Source organism: Aythya marila, assembly GCF_965140915.1.
Source record: "Aythya marila genome assembly, chromosome: 8".
In the NCBI taxonomy this organism is placed as follows: Eukaryota; Metazoa; Chordata; class Aves; order Anseriformes; family Anatidae; genus Aythya; species Aythya marila.
Genome location: NC_139049.1, coordinates 17,490,044 through 17,504,975, shown reverse-complemented (window position 1 = coordinate 17,504,975; position 14,932 = coordinate 17,490,044). Strand labels below are relative to the sequence as shown.

At 32.3% G+C, this 14,932-nt stretch overlaps 1 protein-coding gene across 1 annotated transcript; it reads right to left on the bottom strand.

The window, feature by feature from the left end:
- Window positions 1-455: 455 nt before the first annotated feature.
- Window positions 456-14,726, bottom strand: ODF2L (outer dense fiber of sperm tails 2 like). The gene is made up of 9 exons (XM_082765709.1): window positions 14,492-14,726; window positions 11,104-11,289; window positions 9,730-9,839; window positions 8,820-8,955; window positions 8,131-8,241; window positions 5,194-5,279; window positions 4,929-5,091; window positions 3,854-3,979; window positions 456-879 (listed from the first exon to the last, which is right to left on the bottom strand). The coding sequence occupies exons 1-9, from the start codon at window positions 14,582-14,584 to the stop codon at window positions 751-753; spliced, it is 1,140 nt and encodes a 379-aa protein (XP_082621835.1). The 5' UTR covers window positions 14,585-14,726; the 3' UTR covers window positions 456-750.
- Between the last annotated feature and the right edge of the window lie 206 nt (window positions 14,727-14,932).

Here is a 14,932-nt window from a genome sequence, read left to right as displayed (position 1 = left end):
AAAGGAAGAGAACCTAATTATTTCTAAATTCCTGCTTGTCTTAACAAAATGTGTGTCATCACCTTGGGTAGCTAGATCTCTACAGTAACAGATGGATAATGACTGATAAATAATATATAATAATTAATAACAAAGATAAGCAAATTATTATACAGCCAGTCCATGGGTGTTATCTTCCCCCAGTGAGACTGCAAAGTAGTTTTTGATAAACTGGCATTTACCTTGGACTAAAAGGACACACAAGAAATTATAGCACAAGACCTAACACATGGTAAATTCACAGACCAATTTACAACTCTACATACCCTACACTTACACACATTTCACTACTATCACGGACTGCTTTTTCTTTTCTTTTCTTTTCTTTTTTCTTTTCTTTTCTTTTCTTTTCTTTTCTTTTCTTTTCTTTTCTTTTCTTTTCTTTTCTTTTCTTTTCTTTTCTTTTCTTTTCTTTTCTTTTCTTTTCTTTTCTTTTCTTTTCTTTTCTTTTCTTTTCTTTTCTTTTCCATGAATAATACAATTATTTATATCAGTAATACCAACTAAATCATCTGAATGTAATCAACCAATAGGATATACAATTATTGACCCACGTTTCCAGATCCATAGCAGAAGTTTTCCTAGAACAAACTAAACTAATATAGTTCAATCCAGCAAAATTCTGAGGCCTCAATAGCATTGCCTCTAACAAGAGTTAAAGCCAAATCTTGTAAAGTTTCTTTATTATTAAAATTAATGAAGTTAAAGGATTCAGCCAAACATTGTTATGTATGATGTTTTCAAAAACTGCACATAATTCAGGATGCTCTGGTTCTTGTTTTCTGACCTTTGTAGGCTGTTCTCCAGCTCTTTCAAGCTGATCTCATGGCGCTTTTCATTCTAAAGAAAAAAAGTAACACAACACAGTTTAGAAATAAAATACAAACCAAAATATTAATGTAATAGAATTACTACCTACATTTTATAAGCCTTAGTTACTCAAACTTCTCAGGGGCTCTGAAAACATAAGGTCCTCAAAAGGGCCTCAAGACATAGAAGATTTATGTTCAATCAGAACCAAAATGAACATATTTAAATAGGTTTATAATCCAAAAAAAAAAAAAAAAAAGGCCTGGCAGTGTAGAAACTAAATTTGTGTCATAAGTGATTCCTAGCATGTTAACTCTATTATTGACTTAAGACTCGATTCGATAAAGCTGATTTTTCAAGGAAACATTAGTTACTGATCTCTGTTGTAACATGATTTTTGTTGCCTATGGTCCTTTATTTTAAAAAATAAAGCAAAAAAATGAACAAGAATTAAAAGACTAACTGCAGCACTACCTGCTCATTAGACCCATACCTGATGTACAGCTGAGATTGTTATATTTACACATATGTTACATATATTCAGGAGTTTCCTTTTACACCTATTACAGGTTTCAGATGCTAGTTGGTTAAAATAAGTTTTTAAAAAGTAATTATATTGAAACCTTCCAATTTAAATTCAGCTCTAGAAAAATAAACTATCTAGAATGATTAACTGAAAATAGTTACCTTTATAATCCTATTTTGTTTCCAGTTTCATTACAACAAGGTGAATAGAATCATTATTTTCTATAATGCATTGCTGGTTATACATGTATGTAAATGTAGTTATAAAACAAACAAAAAAACATGTATGTTCTGAATTAAGTTACAACAGTTCTTCTCAGACAAATACCTTTTGCATTTGTTTTTAACTGTAAAATGGAAACCATTTGAAAATCTTTTATTTTCACACAGAACGATCAGCAGGAGTATTCTGGCAAGTGACCTTTTTATTATCTAGGATTGGTGATTATTATCTATCTTCTTATTATCTAGGATTGGTGATTCTGAGAGTTTCTTTACCTCCAGTCATTGGTGTGAGCACTTAAAATTGAATAAGAAGCAAATAATGATTCAGAATTTAGAAATTGAAATATGCTGGTATTTTCATTCAAATTAGCAAATATATTAGCAAATAGCTTGAAGTAGAGCCATGTGCTAGAGATCCAATTTTGGATCCAATTTTTGCAGAGAGAAATAAATTGGGATCCAATCTCAAGTACACTCAGACATCAGAAAAGGAATAACAGTGTACGTAACAGTAACTTTGCCTTGTAAGTGCTGGCATTGACCCTTTCCATATTGTTTCTTTTCCTTGTACCCTGGTATTATATTAAAGATGACCAGAACAGTTCTATGATAATAAAGGTACACACTATGCTGTACATTTTCAGGTTCTTTAAAATTAGGGCTCCAGGGCTTTAAAATTAGTTAAGGATTCCCAAATTACACTTGATTTCATAACAAGAATAGAAAATATAAAGTTGAAATACACTGTTTCTACATCACCATACACATACTCTACTACCAAAAACTCCTAAAATCCAAAGCAAACTGGGATCACTGAACATAGGTGATAAGGGATAGGATTCAATAAAGAGGTGGTTTTTTTTTAAATCTCTTTCAGGTGAACTACATTCTCACTGTTGTGTGTCCCCCCCTCCTTCCCCCCCCCCCCAAAAAAAAAAATAAAGCTATGAATGCCTAGTCTTAATACACCTCCTTAGGATGAGGAACTTCATTTCTTTCTTAAAATTAAAGCAAAGATATTGTGGTAATTTTCTGGCGCAATATGATTAAATTTTATACCCCAATTCAACCTGAGTGTTCTTCTGGGACGGAAGGCAAGAAAATTTTCCTAATCTTCTACTTAATTTTAGCATAGTAAGAGATTACTATGAAAAAATATATATTTGAAATAATAATTTTAAATGTCTGACTTTGTTTTAACAACACTTTTATCTTTGGGCAAATGCAGACATTAAGTTACCCTTGATGCAGATAAAAATTAAGCATATCAAACACGGAACTACATCTCTGATGCTGTATATGAATCCTGAATAGGATTTGCATTTAGGTTGGCTTAAGATTTTAGTCTTGAAAGCTTTAAGTCAGAATACATAATATTGTTTCTGAGAGTCTAGGAGTGTATCTTTTAGTATCTTTTAGTGCCTTTTTACCACCATTTATATTTATTTTAAATAGCTTTGTACTTTATTATCACTGATTGTTGGACAAATATTTAACTGTAGTAAAACTTTGGTTGAAGAAATGATATACCACTGCCAGTGTAGGGAATTCAGGTGTGGCTGTCATTTTATTAAGAGACAATGAAAAGAGATTTCTAAGATTCATTAAAACATTTTTAATGAATCTTAGAATATTCCAACCCAACACTTTTTTTGGTTTTCAGATAGTATTACCCATCCAAAATACCTATTCAGCAGAGCCACAGTTTAAGAAGATAAGTATCTGTATATCAAACACTAGGCATTTAGAAGGCTGAAACTTTGAAAAACAAAACAAAACATCTCTTCTGTTACTAATTACATTTATGTGCAACATCAGTATGCAACTGAAAGTTTTGCACAAATTCCAGTAAGATCAGATTCTTTTACCAACTCAGGGTGGAAAAAGGTACCACTACATGGTTATGAAACTGTTATTCTATTACTCAAATCTAGTTATGCTTACTGAAGATGATTAATCTGAGAGGGAAATTAAAATTTCAGCCTTTTTTTTTTTTTGATATTGGCTTCCTGGGAAAACTGGATTGCATAAGAGACGTAAACTCAATGCTATTCCAGTTATTAAGATAGGCTAAACATCTGTTGAGTTTATTAGAAATGTAAATATACAAAGTATATTGTTAAGTTGAATTAATTTGCTGTTTCCTAAAATGCTTATCAATTCTATTAAAATAGTGGTTTTCAGTAAAAAAACTTTATGGAAACAATGATGTCGTATGTAATTTCTTAAGTCATAAACAGTATTGTTTACTCACATGGTGAAATCTGCAGAGAAGTTGTTTTTTCTCTTCTTGCCACTCTCTCAGCTCAGATTCAAGGAGTAGTATTTTTGTCTGAAGGGGTTGTTCTGTGTATGACAGTTTTTCAAATTCTTCAGCTACCTATTATAGTACGAGATAGAACATATTTACATTTACTTGCAGTTAAAGCCCAAACCAAACTATTCTCTTGTACCTTTGCGTTAACAGCTCTATTTCCCATTCCATTACCTAACACTTCAGCTATTTCCCATGCACAGAAACTACAAAAAACCTGGGAAGTACTCTGGCTGAATTTGAATAAAGTTTCAATTTGGAAAAAAAATAAAATAATAATAATAATAATAATATATATATATATATATACACACACACAAGTAACTAATAGTAACTAATTTGTAAGTGTACCCCAACTTGTTATTTTTTTCAGAACCAGATCTATATTCTCAGACAGTACTGAGAAATAGTATTGAGATAGTGTGTTTTTCAACATAGAATCACTGAGGTTGGAAAAGACTTCTAAGATCATCAAGTCCAACAGTCAATATGAATAAGCCGAGATGGAAATTACAACCTCATGCCTATTTTCTGATTAAACTAATATAATACACTGTAATCTAAATTCCTACATTTCCTCTGCCATACTGTTCGCATCCTTTGTGTAAACAAAAAATCTCTACTTAAAGGGTGCAAATTCTTCCTCTAAAATTAGAGAGACTTTAGCACCAAAGTTCTTGTAGACTGCAAAATTAATTGTGGAGGGCAGAATTAAGATTCTTTTCAGAAACCTCCTGCACTCTCTGAGATTTAAGTACATGTAGTTAAAGCACTTTGATTTGTCCCAAAAATGATGGTGAAATGTTGGTTCACTGAACTTTGTCATTAATTTCAATACGATTTGTATTCCAGAAAGAAGTTGAATTGCATGATTCATATTTAAACAGCCAGAATTCCAAGTAAATTTTAACAATTATATGCAAATAATCTTTTCCCATCTTTTATTCCCTTGTTTTTAACATCATATGAAAGTAGAAAATAGTAAACAAAGCTAAGAGGTGCACTAAATCAATACCATTTTTCTCCCTTCCTCCAAAGCAGATTCCAGTTGTCTTGTTAAATCATTATACTCTGCAATTTTCTCTTCAAGCTGCAATTTACTGCACTGAAGACTCTCATCTTCTTTTTTAAGCTGATAAGCAAGTTCTTCATTTTGAAATTCTATCTTGTCTAATTTCCTTTAGGCAAAAGAGATTAATGTATTATAATTCATTACAGCAAACCAGTAAAGAAATTATTTACAGTCAGATTTTTTTTATTTTTATTTTTTAAAGAATTACCTCTTAAGATCTTCATATTTCTTCTGAATATTAAAGTTTTCTACTTCCAAGGAATGACTGTCTATGGAATTTATGTTGTCTTCCTCCTGTGAAAATGACAATTCCTTTCTAGCTGAAGAGACTTATATGCAGGATATTATAAAGTAAAGTAAACCTGCCTATTAAAATCCAGTCAAATTATTTAACTTCAATTTCAAGCACATCCTATCTTATACTCATGTAAGAACTATCATATATTTGAAACAAATAAAAATGCAGTCAAAGTAGCAGACTAAAACTTCATGTGATCACTTAAGACTGATAACCTGCTATGTAACAAAGTGAAATCCTAACAAAACCCATATGCTGCCCATGCAGCGTTGTGTATTGAGAGCTGGCCAGGTCTATCTCCTTGTGAATTTTAACTCTTAAGCTTTAAATCCCAGCAAGAATAAATTCCCTCACTCTATAGTCACAGAAACCATAAAAAAAATAAATATATATACACACACACACGCACACACACAGTTACCTGTGAAGAACAGGGTAGCACTAACAAAGGATTTCAGAAAGTGGTAAATATTTATAATCAAAAAAGATAATCAAGTTCATGAAAAGAGGTATATCACTAGCAGGACGTGGAAAAAAAGAAATAAGAAGCCAAACTGTTTTACCCCTACCCATCATCCAGATTGACAGATTTTTGTTTTCTTTTAAATCCCATAACAGTAGCAGTGGGATTTTTGCTCCTGCTATCAACCATCAGCTTCAGATCAGCAGTAAATGGCCATATCATCATTCTGCTGGCACCACAATATAACACAACCTCCATCATTCACTGGACTGCCTCAAGCAGTTCCATTCACTAACTTGAGCTAACCTGGCTGAATTTGCTGACATTAATTATATAGGCTGCTCTACTAGCAGATTGGGGGTAGAAGAAACCTTCAGCATAGGGGTAGTAAGTTGATTATCTTAAAAATATAATTTATGGCTATTTCTCTGTATGAATATTGTCTGGTTTATAAATGAGTCATTAAAAACAAAATGAATGTGGTATTAAATTACTCCACAAGATACAGATAATACTTAGATTTGACCATTTATTTCCAGGGAAGAATCCTGAAAGATTTCTCATAACTATGCAAAAGGTTCAAGAATATACTTATTTAGAAAATAGAAAATCTGAAAGTAAAGACAAGTAAGTAGGATTTCTTGTCACATACTGAACCCATATAAGTACTTCTGGCAACAGTTTCTGAGCTTTTGATTTATGAAGCAAACAAAGGAAACAGCTTAACAAGCACATGCACTAATAGAGGGGGAAAAAAGTATTCCAGAGACTTTCACATTTTTTTGATTTATCTTTAAAAAATCGCTGTGTTCTAGGCACCTGAACCTGTAGCTCCCTAGGATTTTTGCCTTTCTGTGCACTGATCCTTTCCTAGTACATAAGCTTTTCTTGAAATCCTTGCAGCTTTTCCTCAGCTGTATTCAGTATGTCACAAACATGTCCTAAATCCTTTAACTCAGCCTCTGTTTTGTCCTTCACCTGCATAATATCACAGTAAAAAATCTTAAGCATGAAACCATAAATTAAGCGTTATAAAACAAAATAGCTTTCCATGCAAGTAGTAAATCTGAAATTCTACACAGGTTGCATAATGTCATCTATTTTATAAAAACCAAACAAAGTTACAAGTTCATGACTGGGGAAATTTCTGTCTCTGACTACATGTCATTAAAGACTCTGTAACACTGATAATGAACATTTACAAAATTATGCAAGTGTTAGCAGCTGATCATGCAACACCTAAATTTTTATTTTATTTTTATCATAATATATGTTGGAAGATGGCACGCAAACATACTAAACAGCTTATAGGAAAAATTCTGGCCATACAAGTATTGCAGTGTTTGAAAAGCAGGCAACAACTAGTGCCATCTAAAGCTGCGTACAATGCTGCACAAATATTATTTATGGGATCAGAAAATATTTTTCTCCATCCTACAGCTGAATCGTGGAAAAATAAAGTTAGTATGAAATAGAATGAACATTAGAGATGCTCCTCTGTGAGGACTAATTCAATTCTCTAAAACCATGTCAATGCAAGACTTGTCCCTGCCCCAACTTTATTGCTTGAAAAGAAAATGTATTGTGATAAACAGTGGAACTCAGGAAAGTGATTTTCCTACCATGTGTTCCAGCATTCAGCTCCACCTGCTGAAAAAAATTAAATCTCATCTCTGTATGGGTTCTCTTTTAACTACTATTTAAAATGAAGTTATTCCCTACACAACTTTCACAGATGTTCTGTCATGAGATCTAGTTTTTAAATCAACAAAATTGTATTTTTAACAGTGAAAAAATGAATTCTAAAATAGCAGCCCAAGCCTATAGTCATTTGTCTAAGAACCTTTTCCTACTTGTTTGCAATTATACATGTATAATATGCAAAACACATCCACTCGCAAGTAACAGTCAGTACAACATTCAATGCATTTAAGTACAATTTTGTAGATGGAAAAAGGAAGACAGCCAGTACCTTGATACTACTACAGTAAGTGGATCGCTAACATATGAAGGATCAAAGTCCTGCACAATTGTTTGGGAGCATGCTGTAATACTCCAAAACTTACCTCATCTCTCTCTAAACATTTGTTTTCTGTTATTCTTTTGTTGTTATTTAGGACTGTTTCATATCTGGATTTCAATCCTTCTACTTCCATTTATAATTTTTGTACCAACAACACAATATATTTATACCCATATACTTTATTATTTTTTAAATCCAGAAAAGATAGAATTATTTGTATTGCTTCTGTCATTCCTATATTACAACAGCATTATAACCACCATGACAACAAATGTTTTGTTACAAATAAAAGCTTTATAATTTCATCAAAACTACTTATAGATTTAAATCCTATATTTGAATGTTTCAATATGCTAGTCACCTGAATTTTACACTGTTCAGCAAGGTTTTCCTGTAACTTTGCCTTTTCTTGCAGATCTAACATCTCATTTTCAAAAGAACTGGTACTGTTTTCCAATGTAACAAGGGAAACCTTGATTAAAACATGGAAAAAAGCATTACAGTGCTGTTAAAATAACACAATATACAATATGATATTACTATCAAGTGACCTGCAGACATTAAAAGGAGTGGCAACTATTTATCCCATCAAACAAAAACATTAGTCCACAGTTCTTTTATCAGCTTTAAGACTATTTACTTGGGAACATAAATACACTATAGAATCTGGAAACTTAAATTGAAATTAGTAATCAAGGTGAACTTAATTCTTATGTTTGCAAAACCTTATTTTTAATTTAAATAAAATTTCCAGGTAAACAATTTTGTAGCTATTGACAGTAAAATAAATGGCATCCTGGTTAAACAGGATGATTAGAAAATCCTGTTCCTAACTTGATATCTACTATCCAGTAGATAAATTTTAAATGCCTCATTTCACTTGCTCTAAAAGAATGGGTGGCAAAATTATTCTACAAGTGTGGTATCTCTAGACAGAAGGGCAGAAGGGCAAAAGTGAACTAATATGTGTTGTTTTTTGTGTTTTTTTTTTTTTTTTTTTAATATATCAGAAATACAGAGCCATTCCTCAGTAATTTACAACCATCTCACCTTTAATTTTTCATTTTCAAGATAAATCTTTTCATTTTCAGAGTTAACAGGATTTAGCTTTCCAAGAATTTCCTCATTAGAGTTTCTTCTGTATTCCTTTTTTCTTGTCAGGTCTTCCAAAAGGCTTGTGACCTGCCTTGTTAGATAGGCAAGAACTTCTGCATAAGATATTTCCAAAATTCTCACTATGCAAATTAAACTGTACCTTAAGATACATTTCTTTATTGTTTTTATTTATTACAAGAAAACAGGAAAAAAAAAAAAAAAGAGAAAAGGAAAATGGAAAATATGTTTAAATGTCTTAAAGATCTTAAGAAAGCAGTATCTATTGAAATAAGTTATTTTCCAAAAGAGATGTGATCCATCAAGGAAGTGGACGTATGGCATATTCTGTATGTACATTGACTGGATAGTTTGAATAAGATTGGACAGTTTTGCCTTGCTTTTCCAAGGCAGAGTAAGCTGTTCAAATGTGTATTTGAGAGGAACCATCCACTAGTGTCGTGAGACGTTAATGCAACCAGAACAATTTTGCTACTCCTTTGTCCAGAGCAGAAACTGGAAGCCTAAGTAAGAAGCTTCTATGCTGCAGCAGATGCAAGGGTTGATTCAAGCTGTTGAATCAGTTATTAAATGATTCTGACGAAGCAGAATAGTAGTCACTAGCAAACTCAGACTGTTAGCAAGAATGCCAGAGAAATAACATATTCCTTACTTCCACAGGAGAATGAATTTTAAAAAAGTAATAATTCTAGTTGCATTTCACATTTGTTCTAGTTTCCTAGTATAAAACTCTGCTCAAAAATTTACAATATCGACACATGAACTTGCTTACATTATCAACACTAATACACAACTAAATATCAAGTTTACAGAAACTATAAAATCAACAATCAACAGTTTAACTTACTTCTTAAGGTCTTCTGTTTGAATTTCTAACATTGTCTTTTCTTCTACTATTCTATCATGCTGATTTTTCCAGACATCAGAAGCTGAGAGTATTTCAGACAACTTGACTTCCTACATGAATCACATATCATGTAACAGAAGGGTGTCATAAAGAATGCCACCTCATTCTACAAAAACCACAAGAGCTATTTAATATAAGCTGGCACTACTGGAACTCCCTAGTACAGAACAACATTAATTTTGTCTTTTTGTCTCAAAACAAACAAAAAACCCTATCCCCATTTAAAGTTGCTTTCAAGGCAGAGAGATAGTTAAACACCGGTGCTGTATATCAACTTCAGAATATACCAGCATTTAAGATGAAAGTATTTCCTTAAAACAAAAATATTTCTCCAATACATCCCTACTATATATAAATTACATTAGTAACAAAATAAAATTCTGCCAAAACATTTAAAGAATTTAAAAAACAATAGCATGATAAGAAATGCAATGTTATATAAAGTCCTTGAGAGAAGTATGGATCATTAACCAACACATGTTATCTTGAAAGTATGTCTTCTATGGGCAAAGAAAACAATAGTATGACTGCAAAACATCACAAGTTTAGCAGTTAGACAAATGCCACTCCTCAGTACTACTACTATTACTGTCTTCTCACAGAGATCAAAGAAAACAAAAAAACTATAACCATCTCCAGGTATACTAACTGGAAAAATACATCTTTAATACTGACGTATCCAGAATGATGGCAACGCACACAAGAGTATGAAAACACATGCTTATTTGGAAATCCAAATAGGTCAATAAAGATCTCAGCACAGTTTTGATCCACTTAGCCTTTTTGAAAAATTACATGCAGTACAGATATAAGGGACATGGAAGAATCCAAGGAACAATATGGATTAAGGAAGTTGTGTTTGGATTTTGAAAAAGTCCAGAGCAAGCAGCCTAGAAATAGAAAGCTAACTATCCCTATGGGATGCCCTAAACTGATAAAGATTTCAACCCCCAATTGAACTACCAGCTACTGTACTATACTTCTGAGAATAGTCAGTGCATCTCCACAAAGGTCTAACAGAAAGATCAGAAAAAGTGTAATTGAAGCTGATCAGACTCCTCTCATTTACTACAGTTTGGAGCATACAACCTCATGGCTTAAGACATTCACTAATTTTTTAACAAAGAAAGGCTGTGAATACACTAATAGTTTGCAGGTCACTTATAGCAAATTTTTCCTTAACTGAAGAACAAAAAATAAGAGATGCAAACATAGCATGAACAACCAACTTTCCCATTTTCCAAAGGTAAAAGTCTCCCAAATCTTCAGTTTAAAAGAACACAGTGCAACATTACTCACAGTATAGTCACTTACATGTTCTCTTATTCTGGAGGTTAAGTTTTTCACAGTTTCTTCAAAATGCGCAGCTTTTCGTTTCTGGGATGTGATTGCTTTTCTCAGACCAGTCTTCTCTTGCTCACTTGTTTCCCTTAAGGCTAATATCTGATGCTTGTATTCTCCAACTTGAAGATTGTACTCTGCTATTTTCTTTTCTAGAGTCTGCAGCATAATTAAACATCATATCTTTTCAAATTCTGTACCTTACAAATCAGCTTGTGAGATATCATAATGAGGAACATCAACTGAAATATTGATCTGTTTCCATTAATATCTCTGTATCTTGTAGTTGACACAAGGAGCTAGCCAAGGTGTGTACAGAAGTAGGCAAGAGAAAATACATGTTGGGAATCTCATTACGAAGATGAGCAAGAGAAAAGGTTGAGGAGGAATAGAAACAGAAACAAACAGGAGTAGTGGGACAGACACCAATCTAACCATTGGCTGTACTCTTGGCAATGAATGTAAAATTTCAATGTAGATGATGTGGCACAGCCACTGAACCCATTTATTGGATGGAAAATAAATGTGGTTATGTCATTCTTTTAATTCTATAAAGACTATCACCTTAATAATGTGATACATACTGATGTGCTAGCAGTCAGTGCTCTGAACCTAAAGTCAGCATGTTCATAACTAGGACTGGAGATAAGTAACACTGCATATGAAATTTGAAAACAAAAGTTAAGATCTTGAATCTTGAATTTGTGTTTTTTGTTTGTTTGTTTGTTTGTTTTTTTGTTTGTTTTGTTTTGTTTAATTTTTGTTTGTTTCTTTTGTTGTTCCTTCTGTTTTAAATCAAGCTAGGAAAAGCCAAGGTCTATGATATGTTCTATTATTAGATGGCAATATACTATTTTCTTGCAAGATCTCTGACTTTTCCCCCATGCATATAATGGCACCACTCTATTAATGAAACAAAATTGCATAGTAAGTAATTTTTTTAAAAAATCTAGCATTTTATATGTGATGAAGACTATCAAAGACAGTTTCAACATATAATTAAAACTGGCTATGACAAAGCTTAAACTAATGTAGGACATCACACATTGTATGGACAATTTGTGACTCTCATTTCCCCTTGTTTGATTTCACAGCCTTCATGTATTTTTCATCCATTTAATTACATTATCAAATACACATGATTCAACTGAGATTAAATCTGGGTTCTACAACTATAATGATATAATCCTTTCTATTGTTGTTAATGTTTCTGACTAACCAGAAATGTCTGATGAACACAGTTTACTAATCCCATCTGATCTGGGAAACTGACCTCTCTAACTTCCTGACATCTGTATTTTTCATCTACATATAAGCTTTCTATTTAAATATGAATAGAAAAGGAGACCAAACATTAAAACACTGTATGATGACATACAACAGAAGTCATATTAGACTCTGCTTCAAGAATCTCAGACACATTATTTTTAAGTCACTATAATTTATTGAAAATATAAACAAGCTAGCAGTAGACAATTAGTTTCATAAAGACACATGCAAGTTCCATTCATATTACTTATTATTCTTCTGGCAATGTCAGTAGCCTACCAGTGTAATTTTTTCCCCTCAAGTCATTGATAAACAACCCAATTGTAAGAATGGTTAGAAACATGCATTTAACATCTAATATTTAACTTGTGATCTACTTGAATGAGACCACAGTGACACACCATTTACCTAGGAACTATGCTACTTTGCCAGCCTTATTCATGACACTATTTACCAATTGCTATAATGTGCACATAATATGCACAGGAGAGAATATCTCTCAGTAAAGGTGCTGCTAACAGCCCCAAAACTTACCCACAATCAACGCAAAATCTATGTAACTTGCAACGTGAAAGATGGCCTCAGCTTACTTGGACTTAACAAGATAAAAGTACAACTTCTAAAAATGAAATGATTAAAAAAAAAAAAAAGGATATTCAGGAAATGTTTTTCAAATATAGGTGCTTAGAGTGTATTTAATAAACAAACACATGACCTGTGGGAAAAATGACTTCAACAAACAGCAAATAAACTTTCTATATACAGGCTTCCTTAAAGCTGATAAAAGCAAACAACTGTTATCCCCCGTTATAACCGCAGGGGGTCACAATCACACTAAAAATAGGTGTTTTGAGTATTTTTCAGTGGCTGAGGTAAATTTAAAGGGAGAATTAATTTCATAAGCAGTCCCAAACTCTTGTCTAGATGCTAACAAGATGATCACCCGCTAGCAACCGACTTCAGCACTTTTTGAAAAGCAAACAAATGAAACCTTTACATAAGGATCTAAAGAAAATACAGTTATATATCAAGTTCATTATTCAAGGATCATTTAAGGAAAATATTGTAATTTTAATAACTACACTAGGCAGAACAAGAAAGCAATTTTTATTCAGAGGAAAATACGAGGTACTTATATAGACATAAATATAAGTGGCTTTTTTTTTTTTTCTTTCCATTGAGTTGCTATAGGTTCATTAACCAGCTCAAATGATACAACTTGTATGGGGGTGCATACTATTAAAAAAAAGCCTTGTTTCCAAAACGGTATATTATTAATTTACAAGCTTTTCTCATTTATACCTACATCTTTTGCAAGCTTCAAATACTAAAATTAGAGACTGCTTATAACTCCAGCCCCTGGCACGTGAACTTTCCCTTACCTAACTTTTCCACTAACTGCTGTAAATACCTAAATCTTCCTTTTGCTTGTTTTAATTTTTATTTTGAAAAAAGCAGAAAACATTTTATCTATCTTAAACAAAATGAGATTAGACCCAAACATTTTTCTCTTAGTCAGCATTAAGAGCTTTATTGAGTCTTCCACAGTTTATAGAGAGAAACAGGTGTGTTTCGCACCTGTGTTTCATCTTAAACAGCTTACAAAAACAGACCCATTCTGAGGACTTGTCTCTTTCTTTCTATTTATTATATGGAAACTGCTTCAGGATAGATATCATTCTCTCAGATAATAAAATTAGGAGAGTGTAAATACTTTTAGGTGTGCTTAACTTTTCTTTAGTGGAGTGGTTTTTTTATTTTCTCAATGTGGACAAGTTGAGAAAATAAGAAAAAAAAGTAAATTCGCAATTAAAATAATACAATCAGACAGACTGTGCAAAATATAAATGTTCTTTTTTTTTGTTGTTGTTTCAAAATTTTCTTTTACCAAGGGTTTATTTCAAATGATACCAGAAATAAATAAAAAAATATATTTGATTTGATAATATATCAATGTATATTAAAAAAAAAAAAAGTTGAAATCAAAGCAATACCTAAAAAAGATATAACTCTCAGTTGTGATTTAAACTCTGACTATAGTAGGGCTCTCTTAATTTACATATAAACTTAAACACAAGTAAAAATATGTTACCTGTATTTTCAGTTTTAATTCCTCATTTTCCACTCCTTTTCTTTGAATCTGACACTGCAGGTGAGCTTCTACTGTGCTTGCCGATCCTGACATGCGGTCTTCTTTCAGTACATTGATCTAATAAAGAGAAATAAACACAACTGAAAAGGAACAAGGGGATAGCATAGATAGATAATCTTTTATACTTTCAGATACTGGGCCCCCCAAACTGTTCAGTATCAGGCAGAGTTCTAGTCAGGGCATGGTATGCTGTGTAGACTCCATCTATGCTGAGGTTTGCTGTCATTATGATCTTCAGAATTTTTATAGGACTTTCTTAGAAGTAAACAACCCTATTCAGCATTTATTCTCTTAAGCAAAAGGATGTTTCTATGAAAACATGGTGCTTCACTTTCAGATAAATAAAAGGACATGCCAGCATCTTTGCCAAGTGAGGAAGTA